Source organism: Phoenix dactylifera, unplaced genomic scaffold, assembly GCF_009389715.1.
Source record: "Phoenix dactylifera cultivar Barhee BC4 unplaced genomic scaffold, palm_55x_up_171113_PBpolish2nd_filt_p 000551F, whole genome shotgun sequence".
NCBI lineage: Eukaryota > Viridiplantae > Streptophyta > Magnoliopsida > Arecales > Arecaceae > Phoenix > Phoenix dactylifera.
This window is the reverse complement of record NW_024067959.1, coordinates 3,663-27,627: the sequence shown is the minus strand read 5'-3', so window position 1 is coordinate 27,627 and position 23,965 is coordinate 3,663. Positions and strand designations below refer to the sequence as shown.

Below are 23,965 nucleotides of genomic sequence, written 5' to 3'. Positions count from 1 at the left end.
ACGATTTCATAATGAAGTAGAAAAACAGATTGGATAGAGTATTAAGATCCTTCGGTCAGACCGAGAAGGAGAATACCTTTTCGATGATTTCTGGACTTATCTAGAAAAAAATGGGATTCTCTCACAATGGACCCCTCCAGGAACACCTCAGCACAATGGTGTATCTGAAATGAGGAATCGAACTCTGTTAGACATGGTTCGATCCATGATGGGGTTTACTAGTCTGCTTGTATCTTTTTGGGGTTATGCTTTAGAGTCTGCGTGTATAATACTAAATAAGATTCCAAGTAGGTCTGTTGAGAAGACTCCATATGAGATATGGACTGGGCGTAAGCCGACACTTTCATACCTTAGGGTTTGGGGATGTCCGGCTTATGTTAAACGTTCTCAAACTGACAAACTTGGTCCTAGATCCGATAAGTGTTATTTTGTAGGGTACCCCAAGGAAACTAGGGGTTATTACTTCTACCTTCCTAATGAACAAAAGGTGTTCGTAGGACATAAGGCAACTTTTTTGGAAAAAGAATTCCTTAGTGAAGGAATTGTTGCCTCTAAGGTTGAACTTAGTGAAGCTCAGCAGATGGAAGATTTAACACAATCTACTGAACTCACAGAACCGGATTCGATTAGATCAAACCCGGAGCCTAATGTCGAAGCACCATTTAGGCGATCAGGTAGAGTACCGCATCAAGTGGACAGATACTACGGTTTCTTGGTCCAAGATGCAGATCCCATTGAGCTCGATGAGAACAATGAGGATCCGATCACCTATATGGATGCTATGCAGAGGTCCGACTCTGAGTTATGGCTTAATGCCATGGATCCGAAATGGAATCCATGGAAATCAATAGTGTATGGACACTAGTTGATCCACCTGAAGGGATAAAACCCATAGGGTGCAAATGGATCTTCAAAAGAAAGAGAGGCGCAGACGGAAAGGTGGAGACCTATAAAGCCCGTCTGGTTGCCAAGAGATATCGTCAACGTTATGGTATCGACTATGACAAGACTTTTTTCTCTGTGGCAATGCTAAAATCTATTCGGATCATGCTTGCTATAGCAGCATATATGGATTATGAAATCTGGCAAATGGATGTGAAAACAGCATTTCTAAATGGAGAGCTGGAAGAAGAGGTGTATATGATACAACTTGAGGGTTTTACATCCATAGACGAGTCCAAAGTATACAAGCTACAAAAGTCCATTTATGGACTTAAGCAAGCTTCTCGAAGTTGGAACATACGTTTCGATAAAACTATCAAAACATATGGCTTCATTAAGAACGAAGAAGAACCTTGTGTCTACAAGTGAGCTAATGGTTCAGTGATCACATTCCTTGTCTTGTATGTGGATGACATTCTCTTAATTGGGGATGACATTCCTGCATTACAGAATGTGAAACTCTAGCTGTCATCACAGTTCTCCACGAAGGATTTGGGAGAAGCATCCTACATCCTAGGGATGAAGATCTATAGAGATAGATCTAAGAGGTTGCTTGGATTGTCCCAATCCACGTACATCGACACTATGTTGAAGCGGTTCAACATGGAGAATTTCAAGAAGGGCTATCTTCCGATAGGACAAGGAATTTTTCTCTCTAAGAAAGATTGTCCGACAACTTTCGAGGAGAGAGAGCGTATGAGTAGAATCCCATATGCTTCTGTAGTAGGTTCTATCATGTATGCCATCACATGTACAAGACCGGATGTTGCTTACTCACTAGCAGTAGCGAGTAGGTATCAGTCTGATTCGGGTGAGAACCATTGGAAGGTGGTGAAAACCATCCTTAAGTATTTGAGAAATACTAAGGCCCAATGGTTAATCTATGGAGAATCTGACTTAAAACTTGTGGGGTTTACAGACTCTAGTTTTCAGTCAGACCATGATGACAGTAAGAGTATATCAGGATTTGTGTTTACCCTGAATGGAGGAGCAATCTGCTGGAAAAGTTCCAAGTAGCATTCAGTAGCCGATTCCGTATGCGAAACAGAGTATGTTGCTGCATCAGATGCGGCAAAGGAAGCTGTTTGGATCAAGAAGTTTGTAAATCAACTTGGTGTTGCTCCCTCAATCAACGATCCAGTTCTTTTGTATTGTGACAATACTGGAGCCATTGCACAAGCAAAGGAGCAAAGTCCCACCACAGGACCAAGCACATTCTGCGTCGCTACCATCTTGTACGAGAGATCGTGGAACGAGGTGACGTCAATCTTCAGAAGATCGATGGAAAGGAGAACCTAGCTGACCCATTCACTAAAGCCCTTTCTGTAAAGGAGTTCGATTATCACAAATCGAAGATGGGCTTTAGTCCAAGTGGGAGTTGTTGGGAATTATGTCCAAAAGCCAATTTTTAATTGTAAGAAATTGGATTATGTATATGTTTTATTAAAATGAATAAACATTTATTCTGGCAATTTTCTATTCATCACAAGTGTTACATCTTCAAATTGAACTCCTGTGTATTGTGATGAAGTCTTTAGGACTAATTTAGTGGATAAAGGAGGTTTTATCGTTTAGTCCTTAAACCAGTTCGCGACCAAATGATGAGCTGTCAATTGGACGATAGCTATGTCAAGTATAGGTCGTTGTGTGCCATTTAGTTAGTCGTCCTCTTAAACCAAGGAGTGTGGAGACACTGTGTGGCATACAGGTGAGATGTAGGAGTACATTGTCACTGAACAGTGACTCACCTGCGTAGCACTCCACTGTTGGAAGTTAGCTCGCAAAGCGTATGTGCATAAGTACCCTGTAGACCTAAGACTGTCACGGTGACTTGTAAGCAACTTACTGTACTTAGGCATTGGATGACCTGAATTTCTAATTCAGGGATCGGAAGGATGCTGGGTGCAGTCAAGTACTCGTGAAGTCTGTGTATGAGTCAAGATGTGACCGCTCCAGATTTTAGGAGTTGATGTCTCACTGTATTTCAATTCAATAAAACCTTGGCCAGGATAAACCAAGTGTAGGTCACTTGATTTGATTAATTGAAATACACTATGGATGACCGGACCCAGAGTTCGACAGTCCACTCTGAGGTCATCTTGAGCATCGATGGTCATAGGGATGAATTATGCAACAACCATACGTCTAGGTTCTTGAATGTTGCTTTGCATATTTGACCAATCCGGATGTCGGGTATCATTGCTAGATGGTCACCTCGATTAGTGCATGGAGTAGTCCATGTACTACCGGTTTAGTGTTTGAACCTATCAGAGTCACGCATATTAGTCAAGCTAAGTAGGAAGGTCTTGACCCAATTTAATTAAGAATTAAATTGTGGGTCATTTGGAATTTGGTTCTGTCTATGTGCAGCTAGCACTGAACATGAGGTACATGCTAAAATTCATGGATGAACAACTAATTAAGTCTGTATTTTGAGTCAATCAAGTTTCAATTAATGTAATTGAACTTGATCAGGACTCAATTGTTGAGATTGGATTTGATTGGGTCTCAATTAGTATAATTGGGCTCGATCATGATTTAATTAGAATTTAATTTCGTATTTGTTCTGATCTAAGTTGGACTTGGATCGAGCCGAAACTGGACCCAATTGAATCTCCCATGAGTCGGACTCATGTAGAATTTTTTCGGGTCAAAAATTATTCAAATGGGCTGTCAATTTGGTTTAGAACCAAATAGGCTTACTTTTTTATTACAAAATGGGCTAACCTATTTCCTATTTGGCTAATCCCCATTTCCCATTTAAATGGTTGACGGCTGACCTGTTTTAAACTCCTGTGGACCCATGGACCCTTAAGCTCATGGACCCTTAAGAGTTGCTTGTGAGCCGCGATGGAAAAGAAATGCCTGGGAGCAAAACAGAGTATTCTCCATCCTTGGTTCAAAGCCATGCCGCGCCACCGTCTGGCCTCTGGCCGCTCTGCCGTCTGGATCGGAATGTCCGGTTTTGAACCGGCTACATTCCGGTTAAATTTGATTTTTGAAATCCGACTGTTATCAAATTAATTGGACGATTTTCTCTACATTTGTTTTTGAAACGAAACGTTACGAATCTTACATTTAAATCGATAACGGCAGCTCATAACTCCTCTTAAATCCTCTCTATGTTGGCCTATAGATAGACCAATATTTTCCTCTTGAAATAGAGAACGAATTAGAGAGGAAAAATCAGAGTGAATCTGTCTGTGAAATCTTTGGAAGAAACTTCACAGACAGAGGCTTCGGTGGGAGTTTTCTAAAGGAGAAGAGGAAGAGAGAAGAAGTGGTGCTTCTCTCTCAATCTTCTCTCCAGTGGCAAGCATCTAGATCCGGTTTTCTGGTCTTCTCTCTTCTCCTCTGCGATCGGTCCAGAATCGAAGCTCTCGGGTTGGAAACGGAAAAGAAGGAAGAAGAAGAAGGAGAAGAAAAGAAAAGTGTTTTCTTCTAGGGTCCTTTTGCAAAATGTGTTTTTGCAAAATACAGAAATCATCCAACCTTCCTGCGAAGCTCGACGTGCGCGCGAAGTAGAGGGCCTGCAGATCCAGGCCTCGTGAAGCAACGTTCAAAGATCTAGATCCGGTCTACTTCGACCATCTTCCGCTGCGGGATCGAGGTATGGTTTACATATTAGTATGTTTAAGATTTATAATTGTTATAAAAAAAATTAAAACTAATTTTCATGCCTAGCATCCGATTTTATCGGACAACTCGGGAAATTTTCACTTCAGATCCTAGCTTCGGTATCGATCTTCCCCAATTCTAAGGGTCATACATAGATATCTGAGAGTCTTTGAAATAATCATACCTTTTTCTTACAATATACACATAGGTGGATGGAAAAATACTAAATGGCATGATAAAATTGGTGCTCAATAGACATGCTATTTTTATTAAAAATATTCATGAAATCATTTTTTTCATAATGAAGCATCATTTTTATAACATATATGCTGATCCATAATTTTTTTAAAAATATGATATCTTTACTAGCAAAATCATATGTATAGAAAATAGGATAATTTTAAAAATAATAAGAAGTGTAAGATCTACTTACCTCTTTTATCTTAGACTGTCCAAGTTCACTCAACAGATCTGCTAAACCTATTTAAAAATATTAAAAGCAAAATTAATTTTTATTCGATGATTTTAATAGAATTAAAAATAATAAGAGAAGGCTTGGCCGAGCGCATGTGTCAACCCTAAAGGATGAATTTTTATGATTACAAAATACTTGAGATCATGTTGTGTACTAATGACATTGGTCTAGTTGTGAAGATTTATAAGTCAAGAAAAATCAGAAGGAATGAAGCAATACAAAATCATAAGTTCTTCGCAAATATCTCATTGGACATGTTCTAAAAGAAAATGATCTTAATCTAGTCCATGGAGATCAGAGAAGAAGTCTAAAGTTTTTTGTTTGAAAGACTTGAGTCAACTTCTAAGCAAAAAGGACAAGTTCAAGTTGATTCTGATAAGTTTTATTCAAGGAACACAGTCAAAGAGTCGACCCCCGCAAAACATGAATCGATCCTTGTGTAGTTTAAAGTAAACAGAAAGTTTTTACCGCCTGAGAAAAGCTTGAAGAGTCGACCCTTGTTAAAAATGAGTTGACCCCCGAAATTGAAGAGTCGACCGTTGCGTTTGAAGAGTCGACCCCTGCTCAGTCTCAGCACCGGCCGAAAAACTAAAGATGAGCCAACTCTTGTGTTTAAAGAAGCGACTCCTAATGAAGATGAGTCGACCCTTGTATTTGAAGAGGCGACTCCTGATTAAGATGAGCCGACCCTTAAGAATTAAGAGTCGACCCTTTGAGGATGACACAGCAAAAGCCTTCTCAACTATTTGAAGTGCCGATCCATAATGAACATGAGTCAACCCCGAGCTACATGAGTGGACCCTTGTACTGCTGGGACCACAACGGGAAGCTGTGAACGACTTTTGTCTTCTTCTGTAACAGCAAAAGATTCTCATCAGAACGGGAAGAAAGGAATTCAAATTCCGTCGAAGAATTTGTCTATAAATATGAGGGAACCTCAGAATGGAAACAAGGAGGAAATAGAAAAGATTCTATAAGAAAACAAAAAGGTTTCCACTGAGAAAAAGAGAGAAGAAAAGCTTAACAGTTCATCATCCTCACCGGCACTGAATCTAAAACTTTCTTCTGTGAGAAAATCAGTCGAAGCTTCTCACTGCATTGTGAAGAGCTGCTGTTCGGACATTGGAACATCCTTCCACAGCCAACTTCTTCATCGGCTTCAGCTTTTATTTTCATTGATTTACTCATTATATTCTGAAGCTTTGAGTTTTCTAGTTACAACATTCTTTTAGTTGGATTAATTGTTGCTGTAACAGTTTTATTGATTTGAAACTTGTAAAGGCTCTTCCAAGCCTCGATTAAAAGTTGTTGAATAGGAAATATTCAGCAAGAAAAATGTTTCTAGTTGGTTTATCTGAAAACCAACTGGGTTGTTTGTGAGCCCGGAAAAACAAACGGTGTAAAGTTTTTGGTTGGTTTGTCTGAAAACCAACTGGGTTGTTTGTGATTCCGAAAAACAAAAAATTTTCGGTTGGTTGCTTGGGAAAACCAACTGAGTTTTGATTGTGAGCCCAAAAAACAATCAGGCTGTAATCTGCTGGGTTATAGTGAAATCTCAAGCTAGGCTTGAGGAGTGGACGTAGGTGTTGGGAGTGCACCGAACCACTATAAATATTGGTGTTTGTGATTGTGCTTCTTCTCTTCCTTTCCTCTGCATATTCCTGACAGTTTTCATAACTTTATTCACTATCATATTTGTGCATTCTTATTTCCGCTGCTAAATTTTTAAGATAAAAGTAACTCATACTCTCTTCACGTTTTAACTTTAACTATTTTTTAAAGAGACCCAATTCACCCCCTCTCTTGGGCTGCACCTCTGGGCAACAGCATGGTGGTTCCAAGTAGGTCTATTCTAATCGATTAGCTTAATGAATCATAGGGTACACAGTTGATTAAGGACAAGGTTATTTAACAAGATTCATCAATTGTAGTTTCGTAGACATCAGCAGGGCCGGGGTGATCAGTCTGGCAGGCTGTTCGGGCACTTGGACAATTCAAGGCTTCATTACAGGTGTTAGTTCATGGATCTACTTAGTGAGAGATGAAGAGAGCAAAGAAAGGGATGGGTCTTCTCTTTCTTTTTCTTTTCCTTTTCTTCTTTTTCATCTTTTCTTTCTTTTTCTCTCCTTTCTTGGCAAAATAGGGGATTAAAGGGGTGGACCGGTGGCTGTGATCGTGGTGGTCCGGCGAGGTGGCAACAGGCAGAAGTGATAGGCAGTGGAGGGCAGTCGACCGGTGAAAATCAACTTGAAAATAGGGTTGAATAGGGGGTCCCATTGCTCGATCATACTCGATTCCTAGTCCACTTGTTAGCGGCTGGGGGACCAACTCTAGCAAGAAGCCAATGCAGGAGGGGGCCGAGGCCTTTGGTGATGAACACCAGCGGTAGAGATGGCTAGAAGAAAGCAAAAAAGCAAGAGAAGAGGAAAACAAAGATGAAACAAAAGGGAGATGTCATGGCGATTTTTGGTTGATTTCTTGGCAAAATTTGACGTGAAACGAATCAATAGAGAAAGAAAGTTTGGAGGAGGATTCAGGGCTCTTATTGGCTCCAGCGAGTGCTGTGGACCCAATTTTCAGCAGGTACAGATGGGAGGTGTCGAACACCAAAGGGAGAAGAGAGGGAAAGAGGGGTTTCTGGTGATGGAGATCCATGGAGGGGATAAGGGGCCTTTTTAGAGAGGAGCGTTAGGGTCCTGGTGACATTAGGACACCGAGGAGATGTGGCAGAAGCCTCCTTCCAAGAGTCTTCTGTTGCTCCCATTCATGTGATGCACACAGTCCAGCTAGGTCGGGCCGCAGCTGGGTCTCGCCGGTCAAGTGGATCGGGCTAGACTGGCCATCACATTCTCCCCTTTTAAAAGAGTTTCAATCTTGAAACTTAGCATACCTTAATTCTTAAACAAATGAGGATACTTATTCTTAATCTAACATTCTACCATTCTTTCGCTACGCAACTTTGATCTATACCCACTTTTCTAAGGCTTAAAATTTGAGACTGGCTTGTATTAACCTTATCTTCCTTATCTAAGTGATGCAATTCTTAAATGAAACATCTATAAGAATAACTTTCTTAAGAGAAATGACAACACATAGTGGCTCATTCAATTCTTCAGATATGTAGTTTGAAGAGGTAGGAAACTTGGGAGATGCAAAGGAGTAATAAGAATCACAATCAAATAGCATAGAGCATCTATGGTTTTGTCTAGAATGGTACCTATCACTACTTGATCACTTATACTGGCATCTTGCTGGGTCAAAGACAAAACCCATGCATTCCCTTTTTATTTCTGGTCAGCTGGTTTGACAAACTCTGAGTTATCCTTTTTCTTGATAGGGAATCTCGTGCCATATGTCCCACCTCGCCACATGAAAAGCACGCTCCTAGCTTATTGAGACAAAGTCCATGATGATATTTGCATAGTATCAGTAGGTCGCAGCTTCCTTATCCTTATCTGAATTATTTATTGATTTTTTCTACCGGTCATTTGGAGTTTCTCCTGGTCTAGGACTTTTTTTACCTCCTTTCTCTTTTTTTGATCTTTTCATATCATATTCTACTTTTAAGGCCCTTTCTAGCATGTCTTTGTTGTTGTTAAAATGGTGAGAAGATAAATGAGACCGAATCCCATATCGTAGACCCTATTCAAATCTATTACCTTTGCTTCTTTAGGACTCTATGAACTGGGGGTAGAAACGACCTAACTTGTTGAATTTATTTGCATACTCTAGTACTATCATATCACACTTTTGCCTCAAAGCCAAGAACTCATCCTTTTCTGGTGGTATCACTAACTTGGGGAAGCACTGATCATAAAATATTTTCTTGAACTCCTCCCATGTTAGTTGTTTATCATTATTTCCATACGCAGGTTTCATAGTAGTCTACCAAAACTTTGCATTTCTCTTCAGCATCGGTATGGCTAGCCTGTCCTTCATGTCATCGGGATACTGTAGTGCATAAAACATCTTCTCTATTTCTCGAATCCAAATCTCTACGGTCAGATGATCAGCTCTATCCTCAAATGTCAGCGGGTTGGGCTTACAAAATCTTTCGTAGTATGATGATGCATTCGCAAAACTGCTCTTCCAAGTGCAGGAGAATCGCACAAGTAGTAAAACTCGGAAGTCCGAGGTCGAATCCTCAGGGAACAGTATATGTATTATTAGTGTAATTTCAGATGATTTTTGGAATTGAAAACAAAGAATAATATGTAAATAAACAAAGTTCAATGAAATAAAGAGATGGTTAGGGATCTGGAATCCCCCTTGATGATATTGCATCCAAGAAATAAACTCTTCGGTTCTTGATTAAAGATGTAAAAGTAGAATAGATCTAATCATGGAATATATTTTATGGACATATGAACTCAACTTCTAAGCATTCATCGTGCCTATTACATCAACGACAAATCAAATACTAAAGCAGTCCATGCATCAATAAACATAAATCATTAAAGAACTATCTAAAAAATAATTATGCAAGAATCCATAACACATCAAAAATATAAATCAATAAGAGCAAACGTTCAGAATTTATTTCAAAGAAAGCAATACATCAAAGGTTCCTCCATCATCCTTCACCTAAGAAATCAGCCTCTCATTAAAAACATTATCCTCCCTCTCATTTTTTTCTTTTCTTTTCGGAAACAGGCCCCCCCTGTTTCTTCCCCTTTTTTTTTTGAATGGCAGGGGCTGGCTCCTCTGTTTTTTTTTCGAATGAGAGATGGCCCCTTCCTTCCAACCGAGAGAGAGATAATCCCTGGCCTTCGACCCCCTTGATTGCACGTGGTGGAGACAGACGGATAGGATGAATCCCGGGAGATTGCGGACTCGGACGGAAGATCGCGATCGCTTGCATCACGGGAGGCTTGCACGCCTGGTTCATGTCTATCGAAGAGGGATCGCGGACAGCTGGGAACACGTGAGATTGGGGCACGGATGCTGGGAGGCTTGCAAGCGAAAATGGAAGATCGCAGCGCCTTGGATGCGGGAGAATCACACGTAGACGACTGGATCGCTTATTCAGAAGCTGATTCGGAAGGGGCGCACGGCTGGGAATGGAAGGATGCAGAGGATCTCGAATCCGAAAGAGGTGGACGCACGGATGGATCACGATCGCAAAAGCTGGGATGCGTGGGCTCGCAGGAGAAGCGGACTCGGACGGAAGCTGGTAGCAGGGCCTTGGACACACGGAAGAATCTACTGAGACGCAGGGACGCGGAAAGGAGCTAATCGCACGTGGAGAGGAAGCTCGGACACTGGAAGGCTGGAACGCGGAGATGCTCGGGAGATCTGATCGCGAATCCGGAAGTTAGAGCTCGTGAGATGCGTGGGAGGATCAGTCGGATGCGTGGGATGCTTGCGATGTTGTGAGGCATCGCGGGATGAAGTCAGGATGCGGGCCCTGGGAGATGCTGTAAACGCATGGATGGAGCGGGAGAATCACAAATGGGCGGCTGGGATTCGGATGACACACTGGTGACTGGTGGGGGAAGAAATCTGGAAACGGAGGATGCTTCGCGAAAGAATGAAGCTGCGACGAAGTGGACGGGTGTAGACATACGCTGCTCGAGTGCAAATGTGCTCGACTAGGTTTAATTATGCTCCAGCATGATCAGGCTTGGGGTCTTGCATCATCCCAATTTGTACCAAATGCCCATTTAAACTCTGATTTTTGATAATCAGTGCCAAATAAAAATATAAAATTAATGCAGCACTTTTATCATTATTTGTTAGCAATAATACTAATTTAAGTAATGTGTAGATCGCACTTTTGTGCTCTCATCAATGACTCCAAAGATGGTGCAGGTCGAGGAGCGATCTGTATTTATTACTGCTGTTGAAGAAGCTGGGACACCACCTAGCATACTCCAGCAATGTTTGCCGAGTGGCTAGCATATCTGGAGCCTGCTCAACTGGCTCGTTGACATCTCCTCTTGTTCACACTCTTGCTCCTCTTCTCCTAGCAACAAAATTTGCCAAGATTTCCTCCTCTTGTTGCTCATTGTCGCCAATCAAAATACTAACATTAATCAATTTCCATGGTCGAGTAACAGTATAGTTAAGAAAATCTGTCTTCTCTTATTCAACTAAATGGAACCTAACTAAATGAGACCTAACTACCTATTGCTATACTTTAAGTATTACCATGAAAACCTGTAGCTATGGTACCATAAAATTTCATGCCCTAAATTCGGAACATAATATAGCTATGCTACCAAGGAATATAACCCACGATAATATGAAGCCAACAATTACATCTTAGCTTCCAAATCTATCATAAACAAAATATAATAAAAGGATCTAATTTCATGATCTATTAAATAATAAAGCAAACACCGGTTCAGAGTATCTAAATCCAAATAAAAATACCCAAACTCATAATTCTTGAAATTCAAAAAATTACTAACTATAAATTCATAATCAATTAAAATACTAAAATTTTTCTATACAATCTGCAAGCTTGGCTGCACAAACTCCAAGCTTGGACCATCCGTCATTTCTAGTGATCCTATTCATCTAGAAAAAGAAAATAAAAAGAGATGTAAGCTACATAGTCGCAGTAAGTAAAACTTACAATACCTTTATCATGCCTCGAATCCATCATTCGAGTCGGCCACATGACATAGCTGCACACTCCGTTGGGCAAGGCTCTAGAGAATATGTGAGGCTTGAAAATTCATTACAACCTCAATATCTGTGAATAATATTTATCTCAATTCATAATAAGTAACAAAACTTATATAATTACATAATTCAATCATCCAACTGGCATCAATGATGCTTTATCTATTCATTCATTCACCCATGATCCCAACCATAGCCAAGTACTAAGTAACTTACAATTCTAAAAAAAAAGAGGGGTGTGGGCTTTACGGCCTAGTAAGAATCTCTACATATTCATACCAATATAATAATATACTTTGAAAATAGCAATAAGCAATATCAAAATAAAAATATAAATTAAGAAACCTCTTTTCAACATCCAGTATTTAATTAAACTGACAAATATTCGTAAAGACAAGCATCAAATATCCAACTATCAAAAGATATATATATATATATATATATATATATATATATATATTATATATATATATATATATATCACAAATACCAACAAGTAAGACCTTTTATTCTGGTTTCATGTGTCTTATCAACCATTTCTCATTATCTTGATTTTAAGTTTTATAGCAATTATTTTTCTAACTTTGGACTAATCAAGATTATGATCCAGTCCAAAACTGCAAAACAAATTTCACGCATAAGCTTGTAGAGGCTCTCCCATTCATACGCTCGTGGATGCTGTCCCATGCATAAGTTTGTGGAGGCTATTTCTCGCATAATCTCTTGGACATTGTTCTGTGAAGGCTATCCAATGATGAGGTTAGTCCAAACCACTTCTAATCCATCTGATTTACATGCTATTCTTGTCAAATAAAATTCGAATTACACAATGTATTTCTCACAATTTCAAAGTAATTATAATCATAATTCATATAATCATATCTCCAATGACTAATATGCACATATAATAATCATATAAGTATGCTCATATCGAAAATAATATAATACATACCATCTCATACAAAACGAAATCCATCGATACAAATCTCACAATGCAAATCCAGTGGTATAAATCAACGAACAAATATATATATTGGTGATTAGGTGTAGGATTTCTTATCTCTACAGCAGTCCAACGCAGCTACAATGCTATTGGTCCACCCCTAACATATACAAAAATCAATATAAAACAACTTGTCCATGATCAATCCTTAGCAATAATAATTAAAAACATTGCTAAGTTCATAATTCAAAATTTTTGATGCCCAAGTTACCTTTATCCCCAATTTCTTGATCCTACCTAATACATAACTAATTAAATAAAGAAATTAAGGATTTACCTTGATTTAGGATTAGAACATAAATTCCCTTGCTCAGCATCTTCTTGTCCGTATAGCATCGAATCAATAATCAGACTAATGATGGAATAATTTAAGAAATAGAGAAAAAGACACAACAAACCAAATAAAAGCATCCAACAGCCTGAGTGGTTTAGATCTAGCTAATCGAAGTATCAAGAAACAAGTCAAATCAGATTAAGGAAGGCAAGACAGGGGCATTAAGAATAAGGCCCAAGAATGCTCATCACCAATGTACTTGGTAGAAGTCAACAAGTTGGAGAACCCTCTATTTGGGGTCAGCCTGGGGTCCACAAAGTAGGAGTCTTGGGCTCTCTACCCGATCCAATATACAAAATAACATGAGAGAGAGAGGGGGAAGAGAGAGAAGAGAGAGAAAGGTAGAGAGAAGAGAGAGAAAGAGAGTGCAAAGAGAGAGAGAGAGAGAGAGAAGAGGCTCTCTTCTTCTCCACAAAATAGGAGGGAGCCCATGTCTCTTTTTATTCTCAGATCTGATGTTGCGACGGCCAAGGATGGACCCTTTGTTGTAGCATCACTGGCGAAGATGGTCGGCTAATGTATAAGAGGTGAGGAGAAACTAGAGAGAAGGCTTCGATCCTTCTCCTCTTTCCTATGAATTCATGGCCAGCACCCACTTATGGGAGACCAGTGCCTTGACGTGAAGCTTCGGAGATTTCGAAAAAATGGTAGAGACTGGTAGTGATCGGCCGAAACCGACGCCAGACAACAATATACAAGAAAAGGGGTCAAAACAGGCACTCCTGCTTTACATGAAATCACGACAATTCGCCAGTGCAAATTAAGGTGGTAGTGGCTAAGAAACCAGAAAAAAAAGAGAGACAAGCGAACAACATTTACCTCAGTCTAGCTGCTTTTTCGGCAAAGAATCAAGGAAGAGATTTGTTGGAAAAAGCTAGAGATCAACAGCATTGGCTCAAGCATTCGTCGATGGAGCTAGGAGGAGGAGGTAACCCTATGTAGATGGGAATCCTAGGGTTTAGCCGGTGTTTGGATCTACCTAGGACTATTGGAGTCTGGCGATATCGGAGACGAAGAAGACTCCCAACGGCCTGCCTTCTTTAGGTCAGCCCACTAGCCCATGGAAGCTGGGCTATTAATCATATTTTTTTCTTAGAACATACAATAGGTAGATGAAAAAATAATAAATGGCATGATAAAACATGCTTCATGTACATGCTATTTTTATTAAAAATATTCACGGAACCACTTTTTATAATAAAACATGATTTTCATAATACATATGCTGATCCATAATTTTAAGAAAAATATGATATCTTCACTAACAAAATCATATGCATGAAAAACATGATAATTTGAAAAATAAGAAGAAGCATAAAATAATTACCTCTTTCTTCTTAGACCGTTAAACTTCACCAAGCGAACTTGCTAAACCCATTTAGAAATATTGAAAGCAAAATTAATTTTTATTTGTTGACTTTAATATAATTATAAATAATAAGAGAAGGCTTAGCCAGCACATGGTGGTTCTGAGTAGGTCAGGTCTAAATGATTCACTCAATGAATCATAGGACACAGACTCAATCAGGGCCAAGGTCATTCAACAAGGTTTATCAATGGTGGTTTCAAAAACATTCAACAGGGTCGGGATGATTGGTCCGGCAGGCTGCTCGAGCACTTGAGCAGTTCAAGGCCTCTTTGTAGGGGTCAGTTCGGATACATAGGACATGGAGACAACATTCTTCACTGGAGTCCATGGGTCTACTTAGAAGGAGAAAGAGAGGAGAGATAAAGAAGAGAGAGAAGAAAGAGATGGGTCTCTCTTTCTTCTTTCTTTATTCTTTTTTTTTCTTTTTTTTTTCTCCTCTTCTTTCTTGGCAAAATAGGGGATTTAAGGTGTGGACCAGTGACTATGATCGTTGTGGTCCGATGAGGTGGCAGCAGGAGGTGGTGACGGGCAGCGGAGGGCGGCCAACCGGTTGAAATTAACTCAAAAAGAAGGCCGAGTAGGGGTTCTTTTTGCTCAATTGTTCATGCATCCTAGTCCACTTGTTGGCGTCTGGGGATCCAGTTCCAATCGATTTCTTTGCAAAATCCAAGCGGCAACAGATCAATAGAGAAAGGAAGGTTGGAGAAGGAGGATTCAGTGCTCTTACCGGCTTCAGCAAGCACTATGCCACCAATTTCTGGCAGGCATAGTGACGGGAGGCATCGAACACCAACGAGAGAAGAGAGGAAAGGAGAGGTTCTTGGTGATGGAAATCCATGGAGGGGGTAGGGGGCCTTATTATAGAGGAGCCCTAGGGTCCCAGCGACCCTAGGTTTAGCTCCGTTCAGGAGTTGTTGGAGAGGTGGAAGAAGACTACTTGTAGGAGGCTTCTGCTGCTCCCATTTCCACGATGCATGCGGTCTAGCTGGGCTGGGCCGTGGCCGGGTTTGGCTGGTCAAGTAGATCGGGCTAGACCGGCCATCACAATAGTCCTGCTGACATGCAAGGAATAAGGAAGTGTATGCTACATTTCTACTTGTAGGGTACTGCTTTTCATAATTAACATTCTAGTAAAATTGTCTACCTGTTTACTTTCAAATGCACTGCCTTATCTTCATGGAAATTTTCACCACTTAAAATGGACCTAATTCATCAGATGACTCTACGAGCATCAAAGGTATTTTTTACCATATGGTCCTGCTGATATGCAATGCTTAATATGTGTATGCTATATTTCTCCTTGTAGGATGCTGCTTTTGATAATTAGTATTCATATGATAGAATTTCTTTCTTGTGGTTTTGTTTCATGTAGAGATGTCTCTGTATCTTGATCATGTATTTTATTTATGTTTTTGGCCTATTCGCTGTGTCACGAAGGTGCAATTTTCACAGGACTATCATTCCTTTATTTTTACATGGATTTGAGTTCCACCTTTCATTTTTGGTATCTCCTCTCCTTTATCTTGTTGGTTTCTAGGGTCTTAGCATGGCGTGATGGGTACTATAATGGTGATATAAAGACGAGGAAGACTACTCAGCTAATGGAGTTTAAAGCTGATCAAATTGCTCTACAGAGAAGTGAGCAATTGAGAGAGCTATACGAGTCTCTTTCAGCAGGTGACAGCAAACAGCCGAGCACAAGACCTGCATCACTATCACCTGAAGATCTGACAGAGGCGGAGTGGTATTACTTGGTTTGCATGTCTTTCACATTCAGTCCAGGCCAAGGGTACCTTACATCTGAAACCCTTAAACTATGTTTTCTACATCATCATCTTTACGTTGTTTTTCTATTTTTTACTAAACTTAATCCAGTTATGGAGGTTTTTCAGTCTGATATAAGAAATATTGACTAATGCACAATATTTGCAGTTATAACTGAATTTGGCTCATAATTCATCTTCTTTGACAGTATTAATACTTTGGGCTGTGTATTTATTATATGTTCGCTTGAAACATAGATTGCTTTTCAAAATTAAAAAAAAAAAAAAAAAACATAGAAGATCCATAGTTTAGACCAAATTTATTCTAACTTCTCATAGTTGACCAAACTATTTGACGTGTTGATGCCAAAGCTAATATTAAAGGTAGAGTAAGCATCTCTCTGTAAGCAATGCATAAGACTCGTTTAAGAAAAAAAAAATGTCATATAAATATATTGTGCAAAGCATGCCTGTTGATCTTTGGGACAGAACTGAAAGAAACTGTCGATAGTGTATTTTTATCCCATTATCAACCTGTGTGGAACCATCTAATTTAAATTTCTCTTATTCATAGTCATTGTGTGGAACCTAGTCTTCTCATCTTGCCTATGCTATCCTAAGGGCTGGAGCACCAATCTGGGGTATGCATGAAGCCATTTCCAAAGCTTCAAACTTAAGTGCTACCAAGCTAATTGAAAATGGAGCAATTGCTTTACCCTGATCAGGATACCGCGACATAAGAGATCCAATCCTTCAGGGATCATGGCAGTAGTTGAATGCTGTCATGAATAAGAACAACTCGTGGAACATGTCTCGTTCAAGCATGCACAGAGAAAAGCAAATAATTTAGCTGATCAGCAAATATTTATAAGAACATAAACTCAAATGGCTCAAATTCTAAACCCTTCTTAGTTAGTAATTTTTGTAAGTTGCCATGTGGATTGAAAGCTGGGCAATAAAAGCCGAACAGAAAGAAAGTTCTGGTACGCTACTCATTTTCTATTTCTATCACTGGTGATTGACTATCTTTTATAGATCCGTATGGATTTAAAAACCCCTTTAGACCTACAATCAATTGTTCTAGATGTTACTTATGCATTGAGCAGGCACACAATGGATACTAAATGTAGAATCAAGTGCAAAATGTGGAGTGGAGCATATAGATCATTCATTATCTTATATATGAATCAAAATTTAGTTGGTCTCGATGTCTTTAAACCTTCTACTAAAATTTAGATCACCTAATTTTTCTATTTCAAGCTTCCAAATGCAAAGTTCAGTAACCTATGAAACATTTGATTTTTCATTCCAATACATGTTTCATGTTCTTTGTCATATTATTGATTGATGCAAAATTAAATTTCTTATTATGTACTATTTCGCATTTTGCATCAATAGGATTTTGTCTCAGATCCTACTTGTGAGATCTTAGCTCTCTTTTATAATTTGATGCACAATATGATGCCTATTGTTGTTTCTAATCTTTCCCTCTCAGATGTTCTATTTGTGAAAATTTCTTTAACATTATATTTGACTCCACTCCTTTGAATTCTTTGAGCCCATTTTAATTAACTTGCTTGTTGCCATGCTTCCCTGGTGATCTGAGCAAAATGTTCTTTTCAAATTAGTATTTATACTGTTTCATTTGCTAACCAGGTTGCCAGGTAAAGCCTTAACAAGCAATCAGTATATCTGGTTGAGCAATGCTCAGTTTGCAGATAGTGGAATTTTCTCACGCTCTCTTTTAGCGAAGGTTAGATTCATTGGCATGTTTTTCTACAGATGTCTTTGTGCTATTATTATGTCAGCATAAATGTAGGAACTAATTCTTTTACTCTCTCATCCAACTTGTGAATTTCTCTTCATTGGATCGGTTTGCATCACACATCATCTCAGAGTGCATCTATCCAGGTACAATTATTTTCTGTTATTCAGAAGCCATGATATGTCCATAATATTTGAGCATAAATCCTGTTAACATAACAAATTCTACTACTAATTTTACTTTGAAATAGAAAGCCATAATACCATACTATCCCTATAAACATATTTGTTCCATGAATTTGCTTCTCTTTTTCTTTTGGGGAGGGGGCTTGAACCCACCTATAAATATTATTAAATAAAGAAATCTGCAAGTTTACCCTCACAAGGGAGGGGAATTAAGCAGGAACAGCAAGAAATTTAAGGGAACATAGATAGATACCATCATTTAGGTTGACACCAGTCAAAGCAACATAAAACAAGTCAGACAGGAGTAAGTAGACTAAAAGCATACTTCGTTCATGTTGGCTGATTTGTTCAGTAATACTCATCAATTTCTTTCCAACCAAAATCTAGAACTCACTGCTAAGGTTACCATATCCAAAACCTTCCTGTTGGAGCTCCAAATACATTTTTTTTGCTGGATGTGTCATAGTTAGTCTCAGTTTTGTTAATTACCTACATAAAGAACGGCACTTGCATTGGCCAAGTCAACCTGGTAATGCTCATGATGCAGAAATTTTGCTGAAGGCCTTGAAGATACCTTTGGTTGGAATGTTTTGGGGAGGTAGGGAAGAGAATGCCCATTTGGTCAAAATTCTTTTGAAAGAACATTTAACTCCAAGAAAATTGGTGAGTCATGTGTTCATATTCTAGCTTTTCCAAGTCGGAGTGCAATTGTCTGTCATTTTGGGAATTAAAACTTCCATTTTAAATGGCACCAATCTGCTCACTTTTCTTACAGTTGTTTGGGATTGAGTATGTCAATTTAAGGAATCATGTTCGTTCTGTTGAACAAAAACTAGGTTTTGTAGGCTAGGATCTGATACTTTGTGCTTCAAGTGTACGTGCACCTAATTGTTTTGTTTTTTCTGTAGTCTTTTTTCCTTCTAACCTAGTGGTCTCACTTGACAAGGATCTTGTTTCTTTTATATTTAAGATCCTATGCAAGGTTTACTGAACTAGTATTAGGAGTTTTACTGGCCAGCGTGTAATGACCCGTGCGGGCATGTGTTTAGTTTCACATCGGTTATTAACCGGGTAGATCTTAGGTACTTATACAAATTAAGGAATCCAAATAATACTTCTTGCTAGCCATTTGGGTGAGGTCCTGGGTTATTATAAATGGTTTCAAAGCGGACCCGGCCTATGACTCATGTGGACTAAGGGGTATTGTAGTACAAAGCTCTTTGAGACTGATCATGGGCCGATCGGGATGTTTATGATTAGATTTGAATGGATTTGGACTCTTAGCCTGACGAGGAGGTCAAGCATTAAACGAGGGAAGTATGTAATGACCCATGCGGGCGTGTGTTTAGTCCCACATCGATTAATCGCTGGATAGATCTTGGATATTTATGTAGAATTAAGAAATCCAAATAATACTTTCCGGCTAACCATTTTGGGTGAGGTCCTTGGTTGTTACACAATGACTAATTTGGTATGGTATCAGTATGTACCATATCGAGCTGAGGCATATTGGAACTAGGGAGAGAGAGAGAGAGGAAGAGAGAGAGGGGGGGGGAGGGGGAGAGAGGCATATCGATGATCGTTGTCTTGAAATAGAAGATCGAGAGGAAGGTTATTGTCATGGTTATCGTTATCTTAGAGAGGAAGATCAAGAGGAGAACTGAGGGAGAGGGAAAGAGGGAGAGGAGATTCAAGATCAAAAGATTGGGAGAGAGGTAGAGAGGGGGAGAGGGAGAAGGAGAGGGAGGGAGGGAGAAGAAAGGGGGGAAGAGAGACATACCGGTTAATGGAACCCTAACCCTAGTTGGTGTCATCATTGTAGAGCCCATGTAATCATATCGTCACGCATCATCATCTTGGATAGGAAGATCGGAAGGAGAATCGAGAGAGCCATAAAGAGGAGAGGAGAATCGAGATCAAGAGATTGGAGATAGGAAAAGAGTAAGGGAAGAATCAAGAGAGAGGGAGAGGATTGGGAGGGGAGGAGGATTTATAAAAAAAGATTCCAATTGAACCGAATCAACCGACTGAATAATCCATGTAACCAATTGGTCTAGTTTGATACACCCAGAACTGCCTGTTTCAAGATGGTTCTCGGTCCTTGATCCAATGTATTTTAATTTTGTTGTTTTCCTTTAGAGAAAAATTTAAGGAAGATGTCGAACCCACTTATTTGATAATACCATGCATACTTGCCTGGAAAGGCGAGCTAGTATATTCTAAGTACAATACACAAGTTCTCAACTAAAATACTTGGTAATCTAAATTCATTCTATTGTTTAAAATTATAATAACAACTACAAATTTACCATCTGTTGTGGCCAAAAACTCATCTTCTTTTGCAAGATTGCTGGCAAATGGTACGCACATTGTTCCCTTTTGAAGCTTCACATTTCTACAGGGAACTTAATTGTCCAGAAGATTAGATGGCGGCTTATGTGCCCAATCACATTGGAGTTATATTAATGGGATTCCACAGTTGATCTTTCGGCTCATTTTTTGAATTTTTTATTTTCTAATTCCCATGGATGTATTTACACTAGAGTAGTTTAATTTTTTCAATTTACCCAAAAAAGCCATAGCAGCTCGAGGGTCTGGGTTTGCTTCTTGGATGATGCATCTCAAAAACATCTAGACTTGGATAATTATAGTGTAGGTGGGGTCTCCCTTCCCTCCCTCTCTCTCAAAAAAAGAATAATTTGAAATTTTGAAATTTGAAAGTAAGTGGAATCAATTGCATATGTATAATATCTTTAAGTGACTATTTAAACTTAAAAAAAATTGATGTTAGAATAGTAAAGTTGGAGGTGATAGAAGGTATTTAGTACAAGAGCTATTATTTAGAATTTTAGTACAATCTCTAGGTTAAGTGTAAGAAAATGACTGCAAGAAAACAATAGGAGACAAGAAAGAAGGATCAGGCTTACAGAAAAAGGAGCTTTGTCATTTCTTGAGTTAGGTAACTCTTTCTTCTCCTTGTTATCATTACATTTTAATTAGAAGTCCCTAAATAAAATATATGAAACTCCGAGCTATTTAAGACTCCTTTTATCATATGAGGGTTTTCTGTACATTCTTAATCTAGAAAAATTAATTCTTTAAGTACACATTTTGGACAAAAGTAACAAAAGGAAGTAGATATTGACAAAAAAAGGGAGCAATAAGACATCTCAAAATGGACCCAACCAATCCCTTTCTAGATTTGGCTGAATCTAGAAGAGTCATTCAATTTGTTTATTTTTTTATTTTATTATTTTTTTGGGGGATAGTAGAATATATAGTTCCTTTTCCCCACCTCCGAATAAACATAACACGTGTGCCTTAATTGGAGCACATGTTCACAGTTTAAAGAGTCATGAAGAGATTCTCAAGCCATTCATCAATTTTTCTCTGTTTGATCGTGACCGGTTATGGAAGAGTGCGCATTGTAGTTATCTTTGAAGATGTTCATTAAATTCAACATTAAACATATCTAATATTTATTATTTCTTTTCTTTTTTTGCTAAATTAGGAATTTTTTGACTTGGCCGAATTTATCTTGTATCTCAACATCCTCTTTGCATGTCAAGGTGAAATAGTAGCTTAAAAATTTGCAGCATTCATGCTTAGTACTAATCTCTGCATCTCAAATGCAGACTGTGGTGTGTATTCCCTTCATGTATGGTGTTCTTGAGCTGGGTACAGCTGAATTGGTAAGTTCGTTGTCATTCACATGTATGGATATAAATAAAATCATCTATACTTGGAAAAAGTTTTGAATCTTGTTTAAATCATTTCAAGGTTTTGGAGGATCCTGCGCTCATACATCAAATCAGGACTTCCTTCTGGGAGCTGCCAATCCCTGTTTGCTCTGGGCAATCTATATCCAGTTCTCCATTGGCTGAAAAGGATGAAGATACCTTGTTCCCTAATCTTGATCATGAAGTTGTTGACACGATGGTTTCGGAGGATCATCACTTAATGGCTGCTTGTCTGGCCCCTTTGGAGAGTGGGCCATCAGCTGTCCCTTTTGATATTCATTCTCATGTCCTTGACAAAGAGAATGAGCTAATCCAGGATAAGGTTGAGGAATTGTGTGCAAATATCAGCGAAGAACTTAAAGTAGGTTCTCCTGATGCTAGTGCAAGTCATGTGTTGTCGGAGAGAAGGAGAAGAGAAAAGCTAAATGAGAAGTTCCTTGTTCTCAGATCACTGGTTCCTTTCGTTAGCAAGGTAACTAGATTTGCGGTTTTAGCTGTCTGGGCTATTGCCATCTTCGTGGCAGAATGAGTAACAACACATCCTCATAAAATTATTTCCCTGGGGAATCTGGAAAGGCCCATTCTTTAAGTTGTCCATTGGAGACAGCAACTAGAATTGCGTAGTTTAATAAAATATAGCTTTCATGCTGTGTTAGTATAACAATTGAGTCGCTAGATGTGATATCTTGAATTATGCTTTCTTGAAATTAAAATGAAAATCATTTTCTCATCATTTAGATAAAGATTAAGTAGAATCTTGTTTGAAAAATTTATTTTTGACGATGATCTGTGGATTAATCTTTGGTAAATTGTTAACAAAGCTTGTCATATTTGTGCACCTGAGTATAGGAAATGTGACACTCTCTTGCTGCTAGATATCAAAATTTCAGAAAGACTGTAAAGAGGCCATTAGTTCTGTTATGTTTTATTTTTTAGGGAATACCGGTCATCTATTTTCCTTCTATTTCAGAAAGACTCTTTCTTTTATTTACTTATTTATTTGAGAAAGTTGGAACTGTCCTGTGGTTGCTCTTTTTTTCTCTCCCAGTTTTCTACCTTAATGCTAAATTATTTTTTTATGAAGAAAGAAATGTTTGTAATTCTCTCAGGTTGACAAGGCATCCATCCTTGGTGGCACAATAGAGTATCTGAAAGAGCTTGAGAGAAGGGTAGAGGAATTAGAATCTTGCAGAGAGTTAGGGAAGCCTGAGCCTAGAGGAAGAAGGATGCATCCTGATATAGCAGAGAGGACATCTGATAATTATGGCAACAAGAAGATTGCAAATGGCATGCAGTCTTGTGCAAACAAGAGGAAGGCTTGCGACATCGATGAAACAGCGGTCGAGCATTGTGGCGTCCTGTCAAAGGATGGTCCAGTTAATGTTATTGTTACTGTGATGGAGAAAGAGGTTCTCCTGGAAGCTGCAATGTCAATGGAGGGAATGTTTGCTTCTTGAGGTAGTTGATGCGATACGCAACCTCCATTTAGATCCTCTTTCTGTCCAGTCATCCACTGGTGATAACAATCTCGCAGTGACCATAAAAGCTAAGGTTTGGATCACTTGACTGATGAATTGCTCTCTCTCTCTCTCTCTCTCGGGTTACTAATTTGCATCCTTGCTTTCAAAATTGGCTGCAGTTTAAGGGTTCAGTTGTAGCATCGCCAGGAATGATCAAGCGGACACTGCAGAGAGTTGTAGGTAAATGTTGAGGATAGTTTATTCTGGTAGGCCCTATACTAATTACCAATGTAAGAAAATCTTGAGGTTGTAGAATACATTTAAATTTCTGGTGAGCCATGAGAACATACTCTGGTTAACATGTATGTGACTTTGTGCAATCCCTTCCAGTTGTTTTATCTGTAACTAGGCTCTGCTCCTCTGTTGACGATTTTATTTATATCTGTCTGGACATCTATAACGTTTACCATGTATATCTTCGCCATGGTGTTCAGTTTGATCTGATCCTTATCTAACAGCTCGCAGAACTAGCCATAATCAGCTGCAATGCAGTATAGTTTCAAACTCATCTGTGTCTTTGAAAGGGCCAGAATAACTAGTCCAGGCCCCAACCTATTAGAATGCCAAAGTAACCCCCTGCCTAAACTTCCCAGGGTCTTGTCACTGTCAAATTTGATTCAT

General features: G+C 39.0%; 1 protein-coding gene across 1 annotated transcript in view; it reads left to right on the top strand.

Moving 5' to 3' along the window:
- LOC120106511 (transcription factor GLABRA 3-like) overlaps positions 1-23,753 on the top strand; it is a 56,485-nt gene extending 32,732 nt beyond the window's left edge. Inside the window, 8 exon segments of the mRNA XM_039119438.1 lie at positions 15,909-16,160; positions 17,791-17,887; positions 18,031-18,045; positions 21,720-21,776; positions 21,865-22,296; positions 22,934-23,245; positions 23,247-23,375; positions 23,464-23,753. Of these exon segments, the coding sequence (XP_038975366.1) occupies positions 15,909-16,160; positions 17,791-17,887; positions 18,031-18,045; positions 21,720-21,776; positions 21,865-22,296; positions 22,934-23,245; positions 23,247-23,375; positions 23,464-23,535 (1,366 nt within the window). The 3' untranslated portion in view covers positions 23,536-23,753.
- The last annotated feature ends 212 nt before the right edge of the window (positions 23,754-23,965 follow it).